This window comes from Hemitrygon akajei, chromosome 4 (genome assembly GCF_048418815.1).
Source record: "Hemitrygon akajei chromosome 4, sHemAka1.3, whole genome shotgun sequence".
NCBI classification, from domain to species: Eukaryota; Metazoa; Chordata; class Chondrichthyes; order Myliobatiformes; family Dasyatidae; genus Hemitrygon; species Hemitrygon akajei.
Genome location: NC_133127.1, coordinates 68098700 through 68114270, shown reverse-complemented (window position 1 = coordinate 68114270; position 15571 = coordinate 68098700). Strand labels below are relative to the sequence as shown.

General features: G+C 45.1%; 1 protein-coding gene across 2 annotated transcripts in view; it reads right to left on the bottom strand.

Annotated features, from left to right (window-relative positions):
* Nucleotides 1-14291, bottom strand: part of mfsd8 (major facilitator superfamily domain containing 8) — a 69773-nt gene extending 55482 nt beyond the window's left edge. For both annotated transcript variants that reach the window (XM_073042808.1, XM_073042810.1), the window contains exon 1: nucleotides 14144-14291. In XM_073042808.1, coding sequence (XP_072898909.1) covers nucleotides 14144-14202 — 59 coding nt within the window. In that variant the 5' untranslated portion in view covers nucleotides 14203-14291. The remainder of the gene's footprint in view (nucleotides 1-14143) is intronic.
* Between the last annotated feature and the right edge of the window lie 1280 nt (nucleotides 14292-15571).

Sequence of the window (15571 nt, the reverse complement as noted above, 5' to 3'; positions counted from 1 at the left end):
GCCGCAAAGTTCAAATAATTTAAATAAAATCTTTTTGTAACTGCAGTTCACCGACTCTGTGTCGATATTTCAGTGCTGCGTGTAGCACACCGCTGCAGTCCTATATTTTAGTAAAACAGCCTAACGATAGATATACATCATTCAGATCTGTTCGGGGGAAGGGATGGAAGAAAAAGTGTATCAAAATTACTCAGGTCTAGATACATATTACATTGTTTCATCACACATCCACAATTACTCTTACCAAATGACTTCAACTATTATTGGAAAACAAAACAGAAGATCAATGCACTAATGGGATTAGAACATAGACCATTACAGCACAAGACAGGCCCTTCAGCCTACAATGTTTGCTTCAATCAAAGGAAACTAATCCTCTCAGCATACACAATCCATATCTCTCCGTTCGTATCATATTCATGAGCCTGCCTAAGTACCTGTAACAAGAGAGCCGAGCCTGTCATGTGACAGCACTGCCCTCTCCTGGTCGGAGGTCACACCACATGCCAGTCAACATTTCACCCCTCCCAACTAATTAATGCACACTTAATCATTGGCCACCTTAATTGGATTAACAAGCCGTTGGCCCCCCGGCGTATCACCTGGACTGGACTCTCCAGACCCCTGACCTATAAAGGGTGCTGCATGTGCTTGGCTCGCTCTCTTTTTGCCAACCTTGAGGGACTACCCTGCTTCACTCCAGGCTAAACAATGCTGGAGACATGTGGTGAGCCGTGCATTGAATAGGGTTTTGGGAGCGCTTATTGTTGTCCCAGTAGCAGAGAGCTGTGCCTGCCCAAGTCAAGGGGTGGCGGGTATCATAGTTACTTTTTCCTTGCTTGTATGTGTACTTGTACTCTATCCCCACACCATTTTCCCGTGTATTGTACTGCCATCCCGACTTTTCCCACACTCGTCTATTCTAAGTGCGTTTGTGCGAATATTGTAGCCACTTGTGTTGTTCCCAAGCTTTTCTCCCCTTGTAAATAAACTCCTTATTATTAAAACTGAGTGTCTGAAGTCCTTGCCTTTGAGACCCAAAGAATCTGTCTCACTTCCATCATAACAGTACCCCGTAAACTCCACGATCACGTCTGTTTCCATCATCATCCATGGCAGCGTGTTCCAGAGCACCCAAAGTTCTGCAAAAAACCTGCCCCACATCTCTCCTTTAAACTTTTCCCCACTCTCCTTAAATCGGCGTCCTGTAGAATTTGACTTTTCTACCCTAGGGCAGATAAAGATTAACTTTATTTATCGCATGTACATTGAAACATATAGTAAAATGTGTTCTTTGTTTCAACGTCCAACACAGTCTGAGATATGGTGGGGGTAGCCCACCGTGCTGCAGCACAAACATAGCATGCCCACAACTTACTAACCCTAACTTATGACTTTGAAATGTGGGAGAAAACCAGAGCACCTGGAGGAAAACCACACATTCATGGGGAGAACATACAAACTCCTAAAGAGTGGCGGGAATTAAACCCCGATCTTACAGCTAGTGCTGTAAAGCATTACACTACCATGCTGTCCTAGTACAGACCAACTACCTACCACATCTAGGTCTCTCATAATTTTATAAACTTCTATCACCTCTCTCCTCAGCCTCCAATGCTCTAAAGAAAACAATCCAGTTTTCAAATGGGAGGCTGGTCAAGAAGGTTCAATGGTCTGGCATTCAAGATGAAGTAGTAAATTGGATTATACTGTGGTTCTGCAGGAGAAGCCAGAGTGGTAGTGGATGCAACACACACAAAATGCTGGTGGAACGCAGCAGGCCAGGCAGCATCTATAGGGAGAAGCACTGTTGACGTTTCGGGCCGAGACCCTTCGTCAGGTAGTAGATGGTTGCCTCTCTGACTGGAGATCTGTAACAAGTGGTGTGCCACAGGGATCGGTGCTGGGTCCATTACTGTTTGGAATCTATATCAACGATCTGGATGATTCTGTAGTAAATTGGATCAACAAAGTTGCAGATGATACCAAGATCAGGGGTGGAGTGGACAGCAAGGAAGGCTATCAAAGCTTGCAATGGGATCGGGCCAGCTGGAAAAATAGGCTGAAAAATGGCAGATGGAATTTACTGCAGACAAATGTGAAGTGTTGCAGTTTAAAAGGACTAACCAGGGTAGCACTTACACGGTGAGCGGTAGGACACCAAGGAGTGACGCGGAAGAGAGAGATCTGGAAGTACCCATAATTCCTTGAGAGCAGAATCACAGATAGATTGGGTTGTAAAGAGAGCTTCTGACATATTGGCCTTCATAAATCAAAGTATTGAGTTCAGAAGCTGGGATATTTTGTTGAAGTTGTACAAGATGTAGGTGAGGCCTAATTTGGAGCACTTTCTAGCCACTTAATTACAGGAAACATATCAATAAGATTAAAAGAGTAAAGAGAAAATTAACAGTATGTATGAGAACCTGAGTTTTAGGGAAAGGTTGAACAGGTTATGACTTTATTCCCTGCAGTGTAGGAGAATGAGGGGAGATTTGACCCTTACAAAATAATGAGTATAGATAGGGTAAATGCAAGCAGGCTTTTTCCACTGAGATTGGGTAAGGCTGGAACTAGAGGTCTTGGGTTAAGGGTAAAAGGTGAAATATTTAAGGGGAACTCAACGGGGGAGTTTCTTCACTCTGAGGATGGTGAAAGTGTGGAACAAACTGGCAGCGGAAATGGTGGATGTGGGTTTGATTTCAACACGAGTATTTTGGATAGTTACTGTACATTGATGGGAGGGGTATGGAGGACTATGATCTGGATGCATGACAATGGGACTAGACAGATTAATAGTTCAGCACAGACTAGTTTTCAGTGTGGAGAGACACAGAGGGTCAAACAGCATCAGTGGGAGGTAAGAAACTGTCAGCATTTCAGGTTGAAACGCTGCATCAGGACTGAGAGTGGAAAGGCAGGATCGCCAGCATAAGGAGAAGGGGAGTGGTGAGGAAGGATTCTAAGGTGATTGGTGAATTCAGGGGAAGTATGAGTTGACAGGTAGGTAATGCCAGGAATGGGAGATGAGGAATGGAGTTGGAAGACTGTGGAAGGTGAACGACAGTTGGAGGCAGTCCTGAGGCCCTCTATTGGTCAGGATCGAACATGGACATTGTGTCCCATACGTCCAGCTGTCTACATTGTTGGTGCAATGCCATCAGCTGATATGCAAGCTAGGGCAGCACAATATGGAGAGCAAGCTGTTGTCCATGCAGTAGACTCCCCCTTTCCATGCAGATGATGAATCCAAAGGAACAGCAGAAACTGATACAATTTGGCAGGAGTTGCCAGTCAGCACTGAACTCAGCGTAGGACTGCCTTGGGGATTCCAGCTCCAGATTTTTCCCTTCCGGGTTTACTTCCAAAGTCCTCCCCCATGAGTGGGTATAACCACAAGACAGCGAAGATTTGAGATCAGAGATTTCCTTCTCTGGACAAGCCGCCAAGCACGGCTGATGAGGCCGACAGAGAGAAGAGAAAGAAAAGTCAGATGGAGCATGGTGGGGGTGATGGGGGGGCAGAGGAGTGTGAAGATGGGAGACAGCTGTTGAAAGGGGATGAGCACGAATACAAGTCTCCACCAGAGCTGGATTTGGATTAGGAGAGAGCGGGATCCATTGGGGAGAGCAGAGCAAGGTCGGAACCAGATGGGGGGGGGGGGGGGGTTGGGGGGTGGGGGGAAGCCTGGGTAATGAAGCCAGGAGAGGGAAAAGGGAATGAAGATGTGCGAAGGGGGGCTGGGGAAGAGTGGGAAAGGAGACCAGATAATGAGCAGGAGGAGTGCAAAAAAAAATGGACAAGAAGGGAAAAACAGAAACATGGGTGCCTAAAATTGTAAAACGCAATATTCATGCCATTGGACTGTAGACTACCCAAGGTAAAATACAAGGTATTGCTCCTACATTTTGCACTGACCTTCACCCTGGTATAGCAATCAAAGTTAAAGTAAAATTTATTATTGAAGTACCAATATGTTAACACATACTACCTTGAAATTAATTTTCTTGGAGGTATTTATAGGAAAAGAAAGAAATACAATAGAATTTACAAAAAAAATACATAAACAAAGACTGACAAAGAACCAATGTGCAAAAGAAGACAAACTGCAAATAAAAAAAGATAATAAGAACACGAGCTGTAAAGAGTCTTGAAGGTGAGTTCGCAAGTTGTAGAATCAGTTCAGAGTTGTGGTGAGGGAAGTTATCCATACTGGTTCAGGAATTGAAGGGTAATAACGGTTCCTGAAACTGGTGATGTGAGACTAAAGGCCTCTATACCTCCTGCCTGATGGTAGTAGTGAGAATAGAATATGGCCTAGATGGTGGGTGTTCATTGATGATGGATGCTGCTATCTTGTGGCAGAACTCCATGTAAATATGCACAATGATGAGGAAGGCATTGCCTGTGATGGACCAGGCTGTATCCACCACTTTCTATAGACCTTTCCATTCCTGGGCAATGGTGCAACCAGTTAAGATGCTCTCTACTGTACACCTGTAGAACTCTGGCAAAGTTTTTGGTGAAATCCCGAAACTATGCAGACTTCTAAGAATGCAGAGGCACCATTGTATCTTCTTTGTGATGGCATTTATGAGCTGGTCTCCAGACAGATCCTATTATATGGTAGCACCAAGGAATTTAAGGCTACTGACCCTCTCCACCTCCAATTCCTTAATGAGAACTGGTTCATGGACCTCTAGTTTCTTCCTCATGTAGCCATTAATCATCTCTTTGCTTTTGCATTCAACCAAATTTTAATCTCCTTCCTATATGCCTATTCGTCATCAGCTTTGATTTGACCAACAATGGTGTCAGTAGCAAACTTAAATATGGCATTTGTGCTGTACTTAGCCACACTATCATAGGCATAAAGTGAGTAAAGCAGTGGGCTAAACACAGAGCCTTGTGGTGCACTTGTGCTGATGGTGAGTGTGGAGGAGGTGCTGTTGCAAGTGAGGAAATCAAGGATCCATTTGCACAGGGATGTTCAGAGACAAAGGTCTTGGAGCATAGTGATGAGTTTTGAGGGGACAATAGAGTTGAATGCTGAGTTACAGACAATGAAGGGCATCCAGATATATGCATCTTAATTTTCCAGATGTTCCAGAGTTGAGGGAAAGGCCAATAAAATGGCATCTACTGTGGACTTATGATGTTAGACAAATTGGAGCAGATCCAAAGCAACACACACTAAGTGCTGGAGGAACTCAGCAGGCCAGGCTGCATCTAGAGGAAAACAGTAAACAGTCAATGTTTCAGGACAAGGCCCTTCTTCAGGACTGGAAAGGAAGAGGAGAAGTCAGATTAAAAAGATGAGGGGAGGGGAGGAAGAAACTTGGAGCAGATCTAAATCACTCCTCAGGCAGGAGTGACATGCATCACAGTGAATACTGAGGCAGTATAGTCACTGAGGCAGATTACCACATACCCCATTTTTCCAACTGGTCCAGATCACACTGCAAGCTCTGATAGTCCTCCTCACTGTCCAATGCACTCCAAATCTTGGAGTCATCTGCAAACTTGATGATTCAGTTAACCACATTATCATCCAGATCATTGATATTGATGACAAACAAAAATGGACCTAGCACTGATCCCTGCAAAACTCCATCTGTCACAAGCCTCCAGTCCAAGAGGCAACCCTCTACTGTCACTTCTCCCTTCTCCCACAAAGCCAATGTCTGATCCAATTTACCACCTTAATTTGAATGCCGAGCAACTGAAACTTCTTCACCAACCTCCCATGCGGGACCTTGTCAAAATGCTTTGCTAAAGATCATGTAGACATCATCATCTACCTTGCCTTCATCAACTTTCCTGGTAACTTCCTCAAAAAAACTTTATAAGATTGGTTAAGCATGACCTATCATGCACACAGCCATGATGACTACCCCTAATCATCCAAATGCTCATATATCTGGTCCTTCAGAATACCTTCCAATAACTTTCCCACTACTGATGTTAGGGTCACTGGCTCATAATTTGTTGGTTTACTTTTAGAGCCTTTCCTAAAAGCAGAGCAACATCAGTTATTCTCCAATCTTCCGGCACTTCACTTGTTGCTAAGGGCATTTAAAATATCTCCCCTTGGGCCACTGCAATTTCTGCACTTGCCTCCCACAGAATTAGAGGGAACACTTCAAGCCAGCAAACATCTCCTCCTCTGTAATCTGTATAGAGTCTATGACCTCCCTGTTGCTATGCCTCACCTCTATAGACTTTAATGTCCATCTCCCAAATACTGTAAATACAGATGCAAAAAAAAAATCCCTCATCTCTTTTGTCTCCACACACATAGCACCATTCTGATCTTCCAGGGAGCCAATTTTGTCCCTTAAATTTTTTTGCTCTTAATGTATCTGTAGAATCCCTTTGGATTCTCCTTCACCTTATCTACTAAGGCAACCTCATGCCTTCTTTTAGCCCTCCTGATTTCCTCCTTAAATGTTCTCTTGCATTTCTTATATTCCATTGCACCTCATTACTAACGGAGATGGGAGTAGACTCTCACATGGTGGATTGGATAGTGGACTACTTGACAGATAGACCTCAGTATGTGCGGTTGGGAGACTGTAGGTCTGACACGGTGGTCAGCAGCACAGGGGCGCCGCAGGGAACCGTACTCTCTCCGGTCCTGTTCACCCTGTACACATCAGACTTCCAATATAACTCGGAGTCCTGCCATGTGCAGAAGTTCGCTGATGACACGGCCATAGTGGGGTGTGTCAGGAATGGACAGGAGGAGGAGTATAGGAAACTGATACAGGACTTTGTGATATGGTGCAACTCAAACTACCTGCGTCTCAATATCACCAAGACCAAGGAGATGGTGGTGGACTTTAGGAGATCTAGGCCTCATATGGAGCCAGTGATCATTAATGGAGAATGTGTGGAGCAGGTTAAGACCTACAAGTATCTGAGAGTACAGTTAGACGAGAAGCTAGACTGGACTGCCAACACAGATGCCTTGTGCAGGAAGGCACAGAGTCGACTGTACTTCCTAAGAAGGTTGGCGTCATTCAATGTCTGAAGTGAGATGCTGAAGATGTTCTATAGGTCAGTTGTGGAGAGCGCCCTCTTCTTTGTGGTGGCGTGTTGGGGAGGAAGCATTAAGAAGAGGGACGCCTCACGTCTTAATAAGCTGGTAAGGAAGGCGGGCTATTATTTGATATTTCTGTGTATTTTTAACATCGCCAACACCAATTAAATTCTGAAAGGGTGAAAGACCACTTTTAAGATAAATTTTCAAAGCCAATAGAAACCTAATGCAATGATTACGGCTTACAAAGCAGTTAAAAGTTTACTTGTCAAATCAATCAGTTCAAAGAACTTCAGCTTCATTCAGACAATATTTAGATGTTTTGCTATGTTACACCTGCAGGTGGCCTCACGGTAAAGCTTTTATGACAGAACTATATTTCCCTTTCCCAAACCCATTCCGCTAAAAAACTTCAAGTCCTGTGGCGAAGCAACAGGTGTGGATACACTGGAAGCTGTAGTCACAAACCTGCACACAGGCGGCCCAGGGCATTGGGTCGTTCTCCGCTGGAATGAAGCAGCAGTGGAGCACGGCAGCCCCCTGGGTGTCTGAGCAGTCCTCTTTAGGAATCGCTCTATTCACCTCCATGGAGGAAAGGGCTAGAAAAGGTGCCTCAAACATAGCCTGCTTCATCTTACCCTGGCCAGCACACCGCAGCTGGCGGGGATCCCACTCAGCGGTCGAACTACAAAGAAGATGAAAGTGGAACATGCAAACTCTGCTTGACATCACCAAGGCTGTCAGACCAGAAAGAACAGCACTGGTCGCCAAAGAACTAGCCCGCTATAACGTGGACATTGCAGCACTCAGCGAAACACGCCTAGCAGACAAGGGCCAGCTTACAGAACATGGTGGAGAACCTTCTGGAGCGGTCGCAGCAGCACTGAACGACGAGAGGCTGGCTTTGGATTTGCCATCCGATCCCACCTCACTCGTAAACTTGCCAAGCTTCCAGAGGGCATCAACGATTGCCTGATGACGCTTCGGCTCTCACTTGGCAATAAGAGGAGTGCAACGCTGATCAGCGCATATGCCCCAACGATGACCAACCCAGATGACATCAAAGATAAGTTCTATGAAGAACTTGACGCCCTCAAAGCAGCAGTCCCACAGTCAGAGAAGCTTATTGTCCTCGGGGACTTTAACGCCAGAGTGGGGACAGATTACCAGACCTGGGGAGGGATTCTTGGAAGACATGGTATTGGCAAGTGTAACAGCAATGGCCTGCTGCTCCTCAAGACATGCGCTACACATGACCTTGTCATCACCAACACCCTATTCCGCCTCTCTACCTGTAACAAGACATCTTGGATGCATTCAATCTCTAGGCACTGGCATCTGATTGACTATGTCATCACCAGAAAGAGGGACTGGCAAGACGTGAGAGTGACAAAGGCCATGTGTGGTGCCGACTGCTGGACGGATCATCGACTCACAGTGTCCAAGTTTAAACTTCGCATCCTGCCTGTGAGAAGACTCCAAGGCCAGAAGACTGCAAAGAGGCTCAATGTCTCCAAGCTGAAGAGCAGCGTATTTGCAGAAGAATTTCGTGAAGACCTAGATAGCAGGCTGTATGACACACCCCAGGATGACCACATCAGCATTGAAGAGCAGTGGACGGCTTTCAGAGATGCAGTCTACTCTACCGCTCTCGAACACCTCGGACCAGCAATCCGTAGACATCAAGACTGGTTCGATGAGAACAACGAGGAGATACAGGCACTGTTGTCAGAGAAACACCAACTGTTCAGAGCGCACCAGAACGATCCCACATCACAAGCAAAGATAGATGCCTTCGCCAGTGCAAGACAGAAAGTGCAGAAGAAACTCCGTGAGATGCAGGATGTCTGGTTCAGCAATAAAGCCGATGAGATCCAGGGCTACGCAGTCACGACACCAAGCGTTTCTACGACGCTTTGAAGGCTATGTATGGACCTCAGTCCTCTAGCTCCTCCCCCCTCCTCAGTGCAGATGGGACTCAGCTGCTGACAGAGAAAAAGCAGATTTTGGAGAGATGGGCTGAACACTTCAACCAGGTCCTCAACCGCCCTGCCGTAATCAATGATGAGGCCATTGCTCGCCTACCTCAGGTGGAGATCAACCTGGACCTTGACAACCTCCCCACAAAAGAAGAAGTCAGAAAAGCCATCAGGCAACTTTCTTGTGGCAAAGCACCAGGATCAGATGCAATCCCTGCTGAAGTCTACAAAGCAGGAGGCCCATTCATGATGCAGAAGCTGACTGAGCTCTTCCAGTCTATGTGGAATGAAGGAAAGGTCCCGCAACAGTTGAAAGATGCCAGCATAGTCCATATCTACAAGAGGAAAGGCAACCGCCAGTCTTGTGACAATCACCGAAGCATCTCCCTCCTGTCCATAGCTGGGAAGATCTTGGCTCGCGTCCTGCTTAATCGCCTTCTCCAACACCTTGAGCAAGTTCTCCTCCCAGAAAGCCAGTGTGGCTTCCGTGCAGAGCGTGGAACTGTCGACATGATATTTGCTGCACGCCAACTCCAGTAAAAATGTCAAGAGCAGCACAGCGACCTCTTTATGGCCTTCGTCGATCTGACCAAGGCATTTGATACGGTCAGCAGAGATGGCTTATGGAAGATAATGGAGAAGTTTGGCTGCCCTAGCAGGTTCATCACGATTGTTCGGCAGTTCCACGATGGCATGTCGGTGAAAGTTTTGGATGATGGTGACGAGTCAGAAGCCTTCCCAGTGACGAACGGTGTGAAGCAAGGATGCGTTCTCGCCCCTATACTCTTTAGCATGGTCTTCTCTGCTATGCTGAATGATGCCTTCCGCGATTGTCAGGATGGTATACACATCAGATACAGGACTGGCGGTGGGCTATTCAACCTCCGGCGTCTACAGGCTGTTACAAAGGTAAAGGTGACCGTCGTCAGAGACCTCTTATTCGCTGATGATTGCGCCCTCAATGCCAGCACAGAGCAGAAGATGCAGCGAGAAATGGACTGCCTCTCACGAGCCTGTGACAACTTCGGACTTACAATCAGCACTAAAAAGACCGAAGTTATGTACCAGCCCGCACCCGGAAAGCCCTACCAGGAACCACACATCACAGTAATGGGGCAGAAGCTACTGGCAGTCAACAGCTTTACTTATCTGGGCAGTACTCTATCACGAGCGGTGAACATAGATGCAGAGATCAACTACAGAATTGCCAAAGCCAGTGCCACCTTTGGGAGACTCCGTGAGAATGTATGGGAGCAGAGAGGACTCAGCCTTACCACCAAGCTGAAGGTCTACCGAGCAGTGGTTCTCACCACCCTCCTCTATGCCAGTGAGACCTGGACTGTCTACAGCAGACACGCTAAACAGCTCAACCACTTCCACTTGAGCTGCCTCCGCAGACTTCTCCACGTACGATGGCAGGACAAAGTCCCAGACACGGAGGTCCTGGAGTGGGCTAGCACCCACAGCGTCTACACCCTCCTACAGAAAGCCCAAGCCAGATGGGCTGGCCATGTCGTCAGGATGTCTGACAGTCGACTACCAAAACAGCTGCTGTATGGAGAGATGAGCCAGGGCAAACGCTCAGTTGGAGGGCAGAAGAAACGTTTCAAAGACTGCCTCAAAGTGTCCCGCAAAGACCTCAACATCAGTCTCAGTAGCTGGGAATCGCTTGCTCTGGACCGCCCAACCTGGTGGAGCAGGACCACTAAAGGAGCGTATGCAGCAGAAATCAGATGCACCGCAGAGGCTCAGAGGAAACGCGCCGCGCGCAAGGCTCGAGCTACCTCCACTTCCACTGCAGCGCAGCACCTACCCTCATGTGTCCCACATGTGGGCGAGCTTTCAGGGCCCGGATTGGCCTCACCAGTCACCTCCGGACCCACAGTCACAAACCCTCCACCTGACAGAAGTCGTGGTCATCTTCGACTGCGAAGGACGAACAACAATATTTCCCTCATAAAGCAAGCACCTTTTGGGACATTCCAATAACCTGGTCAGGTTATATTTATGCTAGACACATTAATTCAGTAATATTAAAAAGGAGATGGAGGCTGGAGTGTGCACCCCACCTCCAGCGTCAAGGTCAGTGCGACACTATTACAGCTTGGTGCATTCCAGAGTTCAGAGTTCAATTCTGGCGACAGTCTATAAGGAGTCATTGAATGTCCTCCGCATGGAATGTGTAGGTTTTCCCCCGGTACTCTGGTTTCCTCCCACAGCCCAAAGACATACCCGATAGGTTAATTGGTCATTGTGCAAAAAAATTATCCCGTGATTAGGTTAGATTTAATTGGGTTTGTCCGTGGTGGCATGGCTCAAGGGCTGGAAGGGCCTACTCTGTGCTCTATCGTGAAAAAAAATAAACAGTTTGAAAGATGTGAACAGGTATCAATAAAATAGTCCTGGCAAATATTAAGCTTTCATTGCCTTTGCAAACTTTGTGCATCTTTCCACAGAGCAATCACCCAATATGCATTTGAAATGTCACCTTATTTCATCATCAGTGCAGATTGTATGACTGATTTGCGGAACAGCTACATTCAGACTGCAGGGATAAATACGAGTTTCCAGTCGTTTTAATTCTCTATCCTACTCTGACCTATCCTTCACTATTATAATGAATTCTGATGTAACCTTGGGGAAGAGCACCTCGTTCTTCCACCTGGGCACAGTATAGTTCCAGACTCGGTATCAAATTTAGCATGTACATCAAAGCATACAGTTTAACACAGTATACCATCAACAACCAACAAACTCGTGTGTGTGTGTGTGTGTGTGTGTGTGTGTGTGTGTGTGTGTGTGTGTGTGTGTGTGTGTGTGTGTGTGTGTGTGTGTGTGTGTGTGTGTGTGTGTGTGTGTGTGTGTGTGTGTGTGTGTGTGTGTGTGTGTGTGTGTGTGTGTGTGTGTGTGTGTGTGTGTGTGTGTGTGTGCGCGCGCGCTGCGCGCAGCATATGAGCAACAGTCAATCACCTGGAGGAACTCAGGCTGAGCTGTAGCTGTGGGAAGCAGAAGGAAATGTCAATATCTCAAGTTGAAAGCCAACAATCGGATCACACAGATGCTGCTTGACCTGCTGCGTTACTCCATTAGATTGTTTGTTGCTCCTGCTAGCTCAGAAATATTCCAAACCTACTATCAAATCGCTACCATCTGCTCTACAATAGAAAACTACCCATTTCCCCCTCTTCTCCAGTTCTGAATGGTTTTTAACCTGAAACATTAATTCTGTATCTTCTTCCACAGATGCTACCTGACCTAAGTATTTCTGTCATTTTCTGTTTTTATTTCAGATTTCCAGCATCTGCAGTTTTTTTTAATGTGGTTTTGCAACTTAGATGCCTTGTACATCAAGGGATTCACTTGATACTATAAAAAAAAATCTGCTAATACTGTAGTTCAGAGAAAGATTAAATCTGGAATCAACTGAAATAATGAATGTAATTAAAAATTAACATTATTCAGACAGGGTGTAGCAATAGATCAAATTGTCACAGGCTAGTCATACAACATAGAAACAGGTCCTACCCAAGACAAATTTCAAGTACACATCTATACCAATCTCTTTTACCTGCACTTACTCTATTGCATTCTATGCCTTTACAATTCAAATGTTCATCCAGATACTTAAGCATTGTGAAAATACACCTGCTTGACCACCCATTCAGACAGTGCATTTCAGGTTTCAATCACCTTCCGGGTGATAAAGTTCTTCCTCAGACCCCCTCTAATTCTCTTATCATAATTCCATGCCTCTAGTTTTATGTAGAAGAGTTTCCTGTTCTCAATCCCCTCATAATTTTGTATACCTCTATCAGGACCCTCTCAGCCTCCTCCATTCCAAGTACTTTCTTTGTAACTTAAACTCTCCTTCCCAGGGAACATCTTTGTAAATTTCCTCTACAGCACCCCTGTGCAATAACATCCTCCCAGTAAAGTGGTAATCAGTTTCAGGTAGCTGACACATATAGATCTGAAGACAACTTGTTATCTATTAGATGTTGAAAATGGCACGGTTCACCACTGGAAACAGATCAATTTGCAGGGTCGCATTTCTAAACATTTTTTATAAACTGGTAGAATTGTTATTAAGAAAGAGAGATTCAAGATTAATTATAAAAGCATGGCTTTCAAAATGCTATTTTCTATGAAAAGTAGATAGTAACTTGCTGAATGTGCGGCTTTGGGTGTAAAATTCAAGCTAACCAAGCTGATTTACTTTATGCTGGTGCACTGTAAGCTACGAAAGTATTTAACTAGCTTAGATATATTAAAAAGCTGCTGCCTTCATTCACTAGCTTAGGGAAGGAACATATAGCTAGTACAAAATGGGTAAAATAAAGAATACTTTGCGATGTTCTGGAGTGGTCTATCTTTGAGCAGGTACAGAAACAGAATGGGAAAATAAAGGGCAGGATTACAGTTCATGCAACAGAAGTTGCAATTGATGAAAGGTGAACTTCATCTCACAAACTACCCACCCACCTGCCCTATCTATAGATGAATCTTCAATTCCCAGATTAGCCTTATCAGGTATTTCAGACTTTCAAAACTGGAATAGAAGCCTGCCATTCTCTATTTCACGAACCCACCTAAGGATAACAGCAGAATTTTAGCATTTATAACTTGCCATCTGAATGCGTTGCTAACAATGAAGAAACAAAGGGAATCAGGGTAGAGTGTGCAAAAACAGGAAGAATATGAATTCCTAAAAGGCAATGGGAGACTATTGGAGATATAAAAAGGGCAACAGTACAGGGAAATGAAATAACTTCAACACTCAGGTGTATCAATCTGAAATCTGAATGGGTCAATCAAGTGAATGAAACAAATTAGGATATGAGCAATGGAATTCTAGCCAAGATCACTATTATCGACAGTGCAAAACAGTATAAAAAGCGGAAGTTTTCATAAAGAAAAATCTTACTATAGTACACTTTTCACACGAATGATATATTAAGAACACAAACCAACAAATCGCTTTATTCTGTTCTCTTTCAGGAGTTGATGGGTCTGCTATAAGTGGTATATAATTGCGTGTGTGTATGTTTAACAAGGAAAAACCAGTAGCCCTCATTCTCTACGTCTGTGTTTGCCCTTTTATCTGCCGCATGTGGTCACTCACCTTCCACGATCCGCATTTAACAACGGGCTTCTTTCATCCACCTCGGGATGAGCCTCCATTTTAAGAACTACGGTATCCCCTGACTTTAATCAGACTAAGTCTTTTCGTAGATTTATTGTCGGAAGTGACGGCCAGGGGATACACCAAATTCGCCCGGAGAGCAACGCGTGCAACCACGCCAGGGAGGGGAAGGTAACTGTGGGCTTGACAAACCGTTCCGCGCAGACCAAAGAGTCTCCAAGTGCTTGGAAACAGACAGAATATGTCAACATCGGGAGACAAAAAGTAAATATAAGAACATAAGAAATAGGAGCAGGAGTAGGCCATCCGGCCCATCGAGCCTGCCCCGCCGTTCAATAAGATCATGGCTGATCTGTCCGTAAACTTAGCTCCATCTACATGCCTTTTCCCCATAACCCTTAATTCCCTTACAATGTAAAAACGTATCTAACTGTTTCTTAAATATATTTAGTGAGGAGGCCTCAACTGCTTCTCTGGGCAGAGAATTCCACAGATTCACCACTCTCTAGGAAAAACAATTTCTCCTCATCTCCGTCCTGAATCGGCTCCCCTGAATCTAGTCTCCCCTACCAATGGAAACAACTTTCCTACTTCTGTCTATCTCTTACAAAATTTTGTATGTAAGATCCCCTCTCATTCTTCTGAATTCCCGAGAGTACAGTCCCAGGCGACTTAATCTCTGCTCGCAGGTTAACCCCTTCATCCCTGGAATCAACCTGGTGAACCTCCTCTGCAGTGCCTCCAAAGCCAATATATCCTTCCTTTTAATGTAGACTTTTAATAATTAATAGGAGCAGTAATTATGTGACGCAGTAGCAACCTCTGCTAAGTATGGAAAATATCAGGATAATATCTTAATATGAGATGAATTGAATTGAATTGACTTTATTTCTTACATCCTTCACATACAGGAGGAGTAAAAATCTTAACATTATGTCTCCATCTAAATTTATAATAATTTATAATAAATGGAACAGTCAATGTATTGTAGAGTACACTCAAATCTGTGTGAGTTCCTCAGTCTGATGGCCTGGTGGAAGAAGCTGTCTCGGAGCCTGTTGGTCCTGGCTTTTATGCTGCGATACCACTTCCCCGATGGCAGCAGCTGGAATAGATTGTGGTTGGGATGACTTGGGTTCCTAATGATTCTACGGGCCCTTTTTACACACCTGTCCTTGTAAATGTCCTGAATCATGGGAAGTTCACAACTACAGATGCGCTGGGCTGTCCGCACCACTCTCTGCAGAGTCCTGCGATTAAGGGAGGTACAGTTCCCATACCAGGCAGTGATGAAGTCAGTCAGGATGCTCTCAATTGTGCCCCTGTAGAAAGTTCTTAGGACTTGGGGACCCATACCAAACTTACTCAACCGTCTGAAGTGAAAGAGGCACTTTTGTGCCTTTTTCA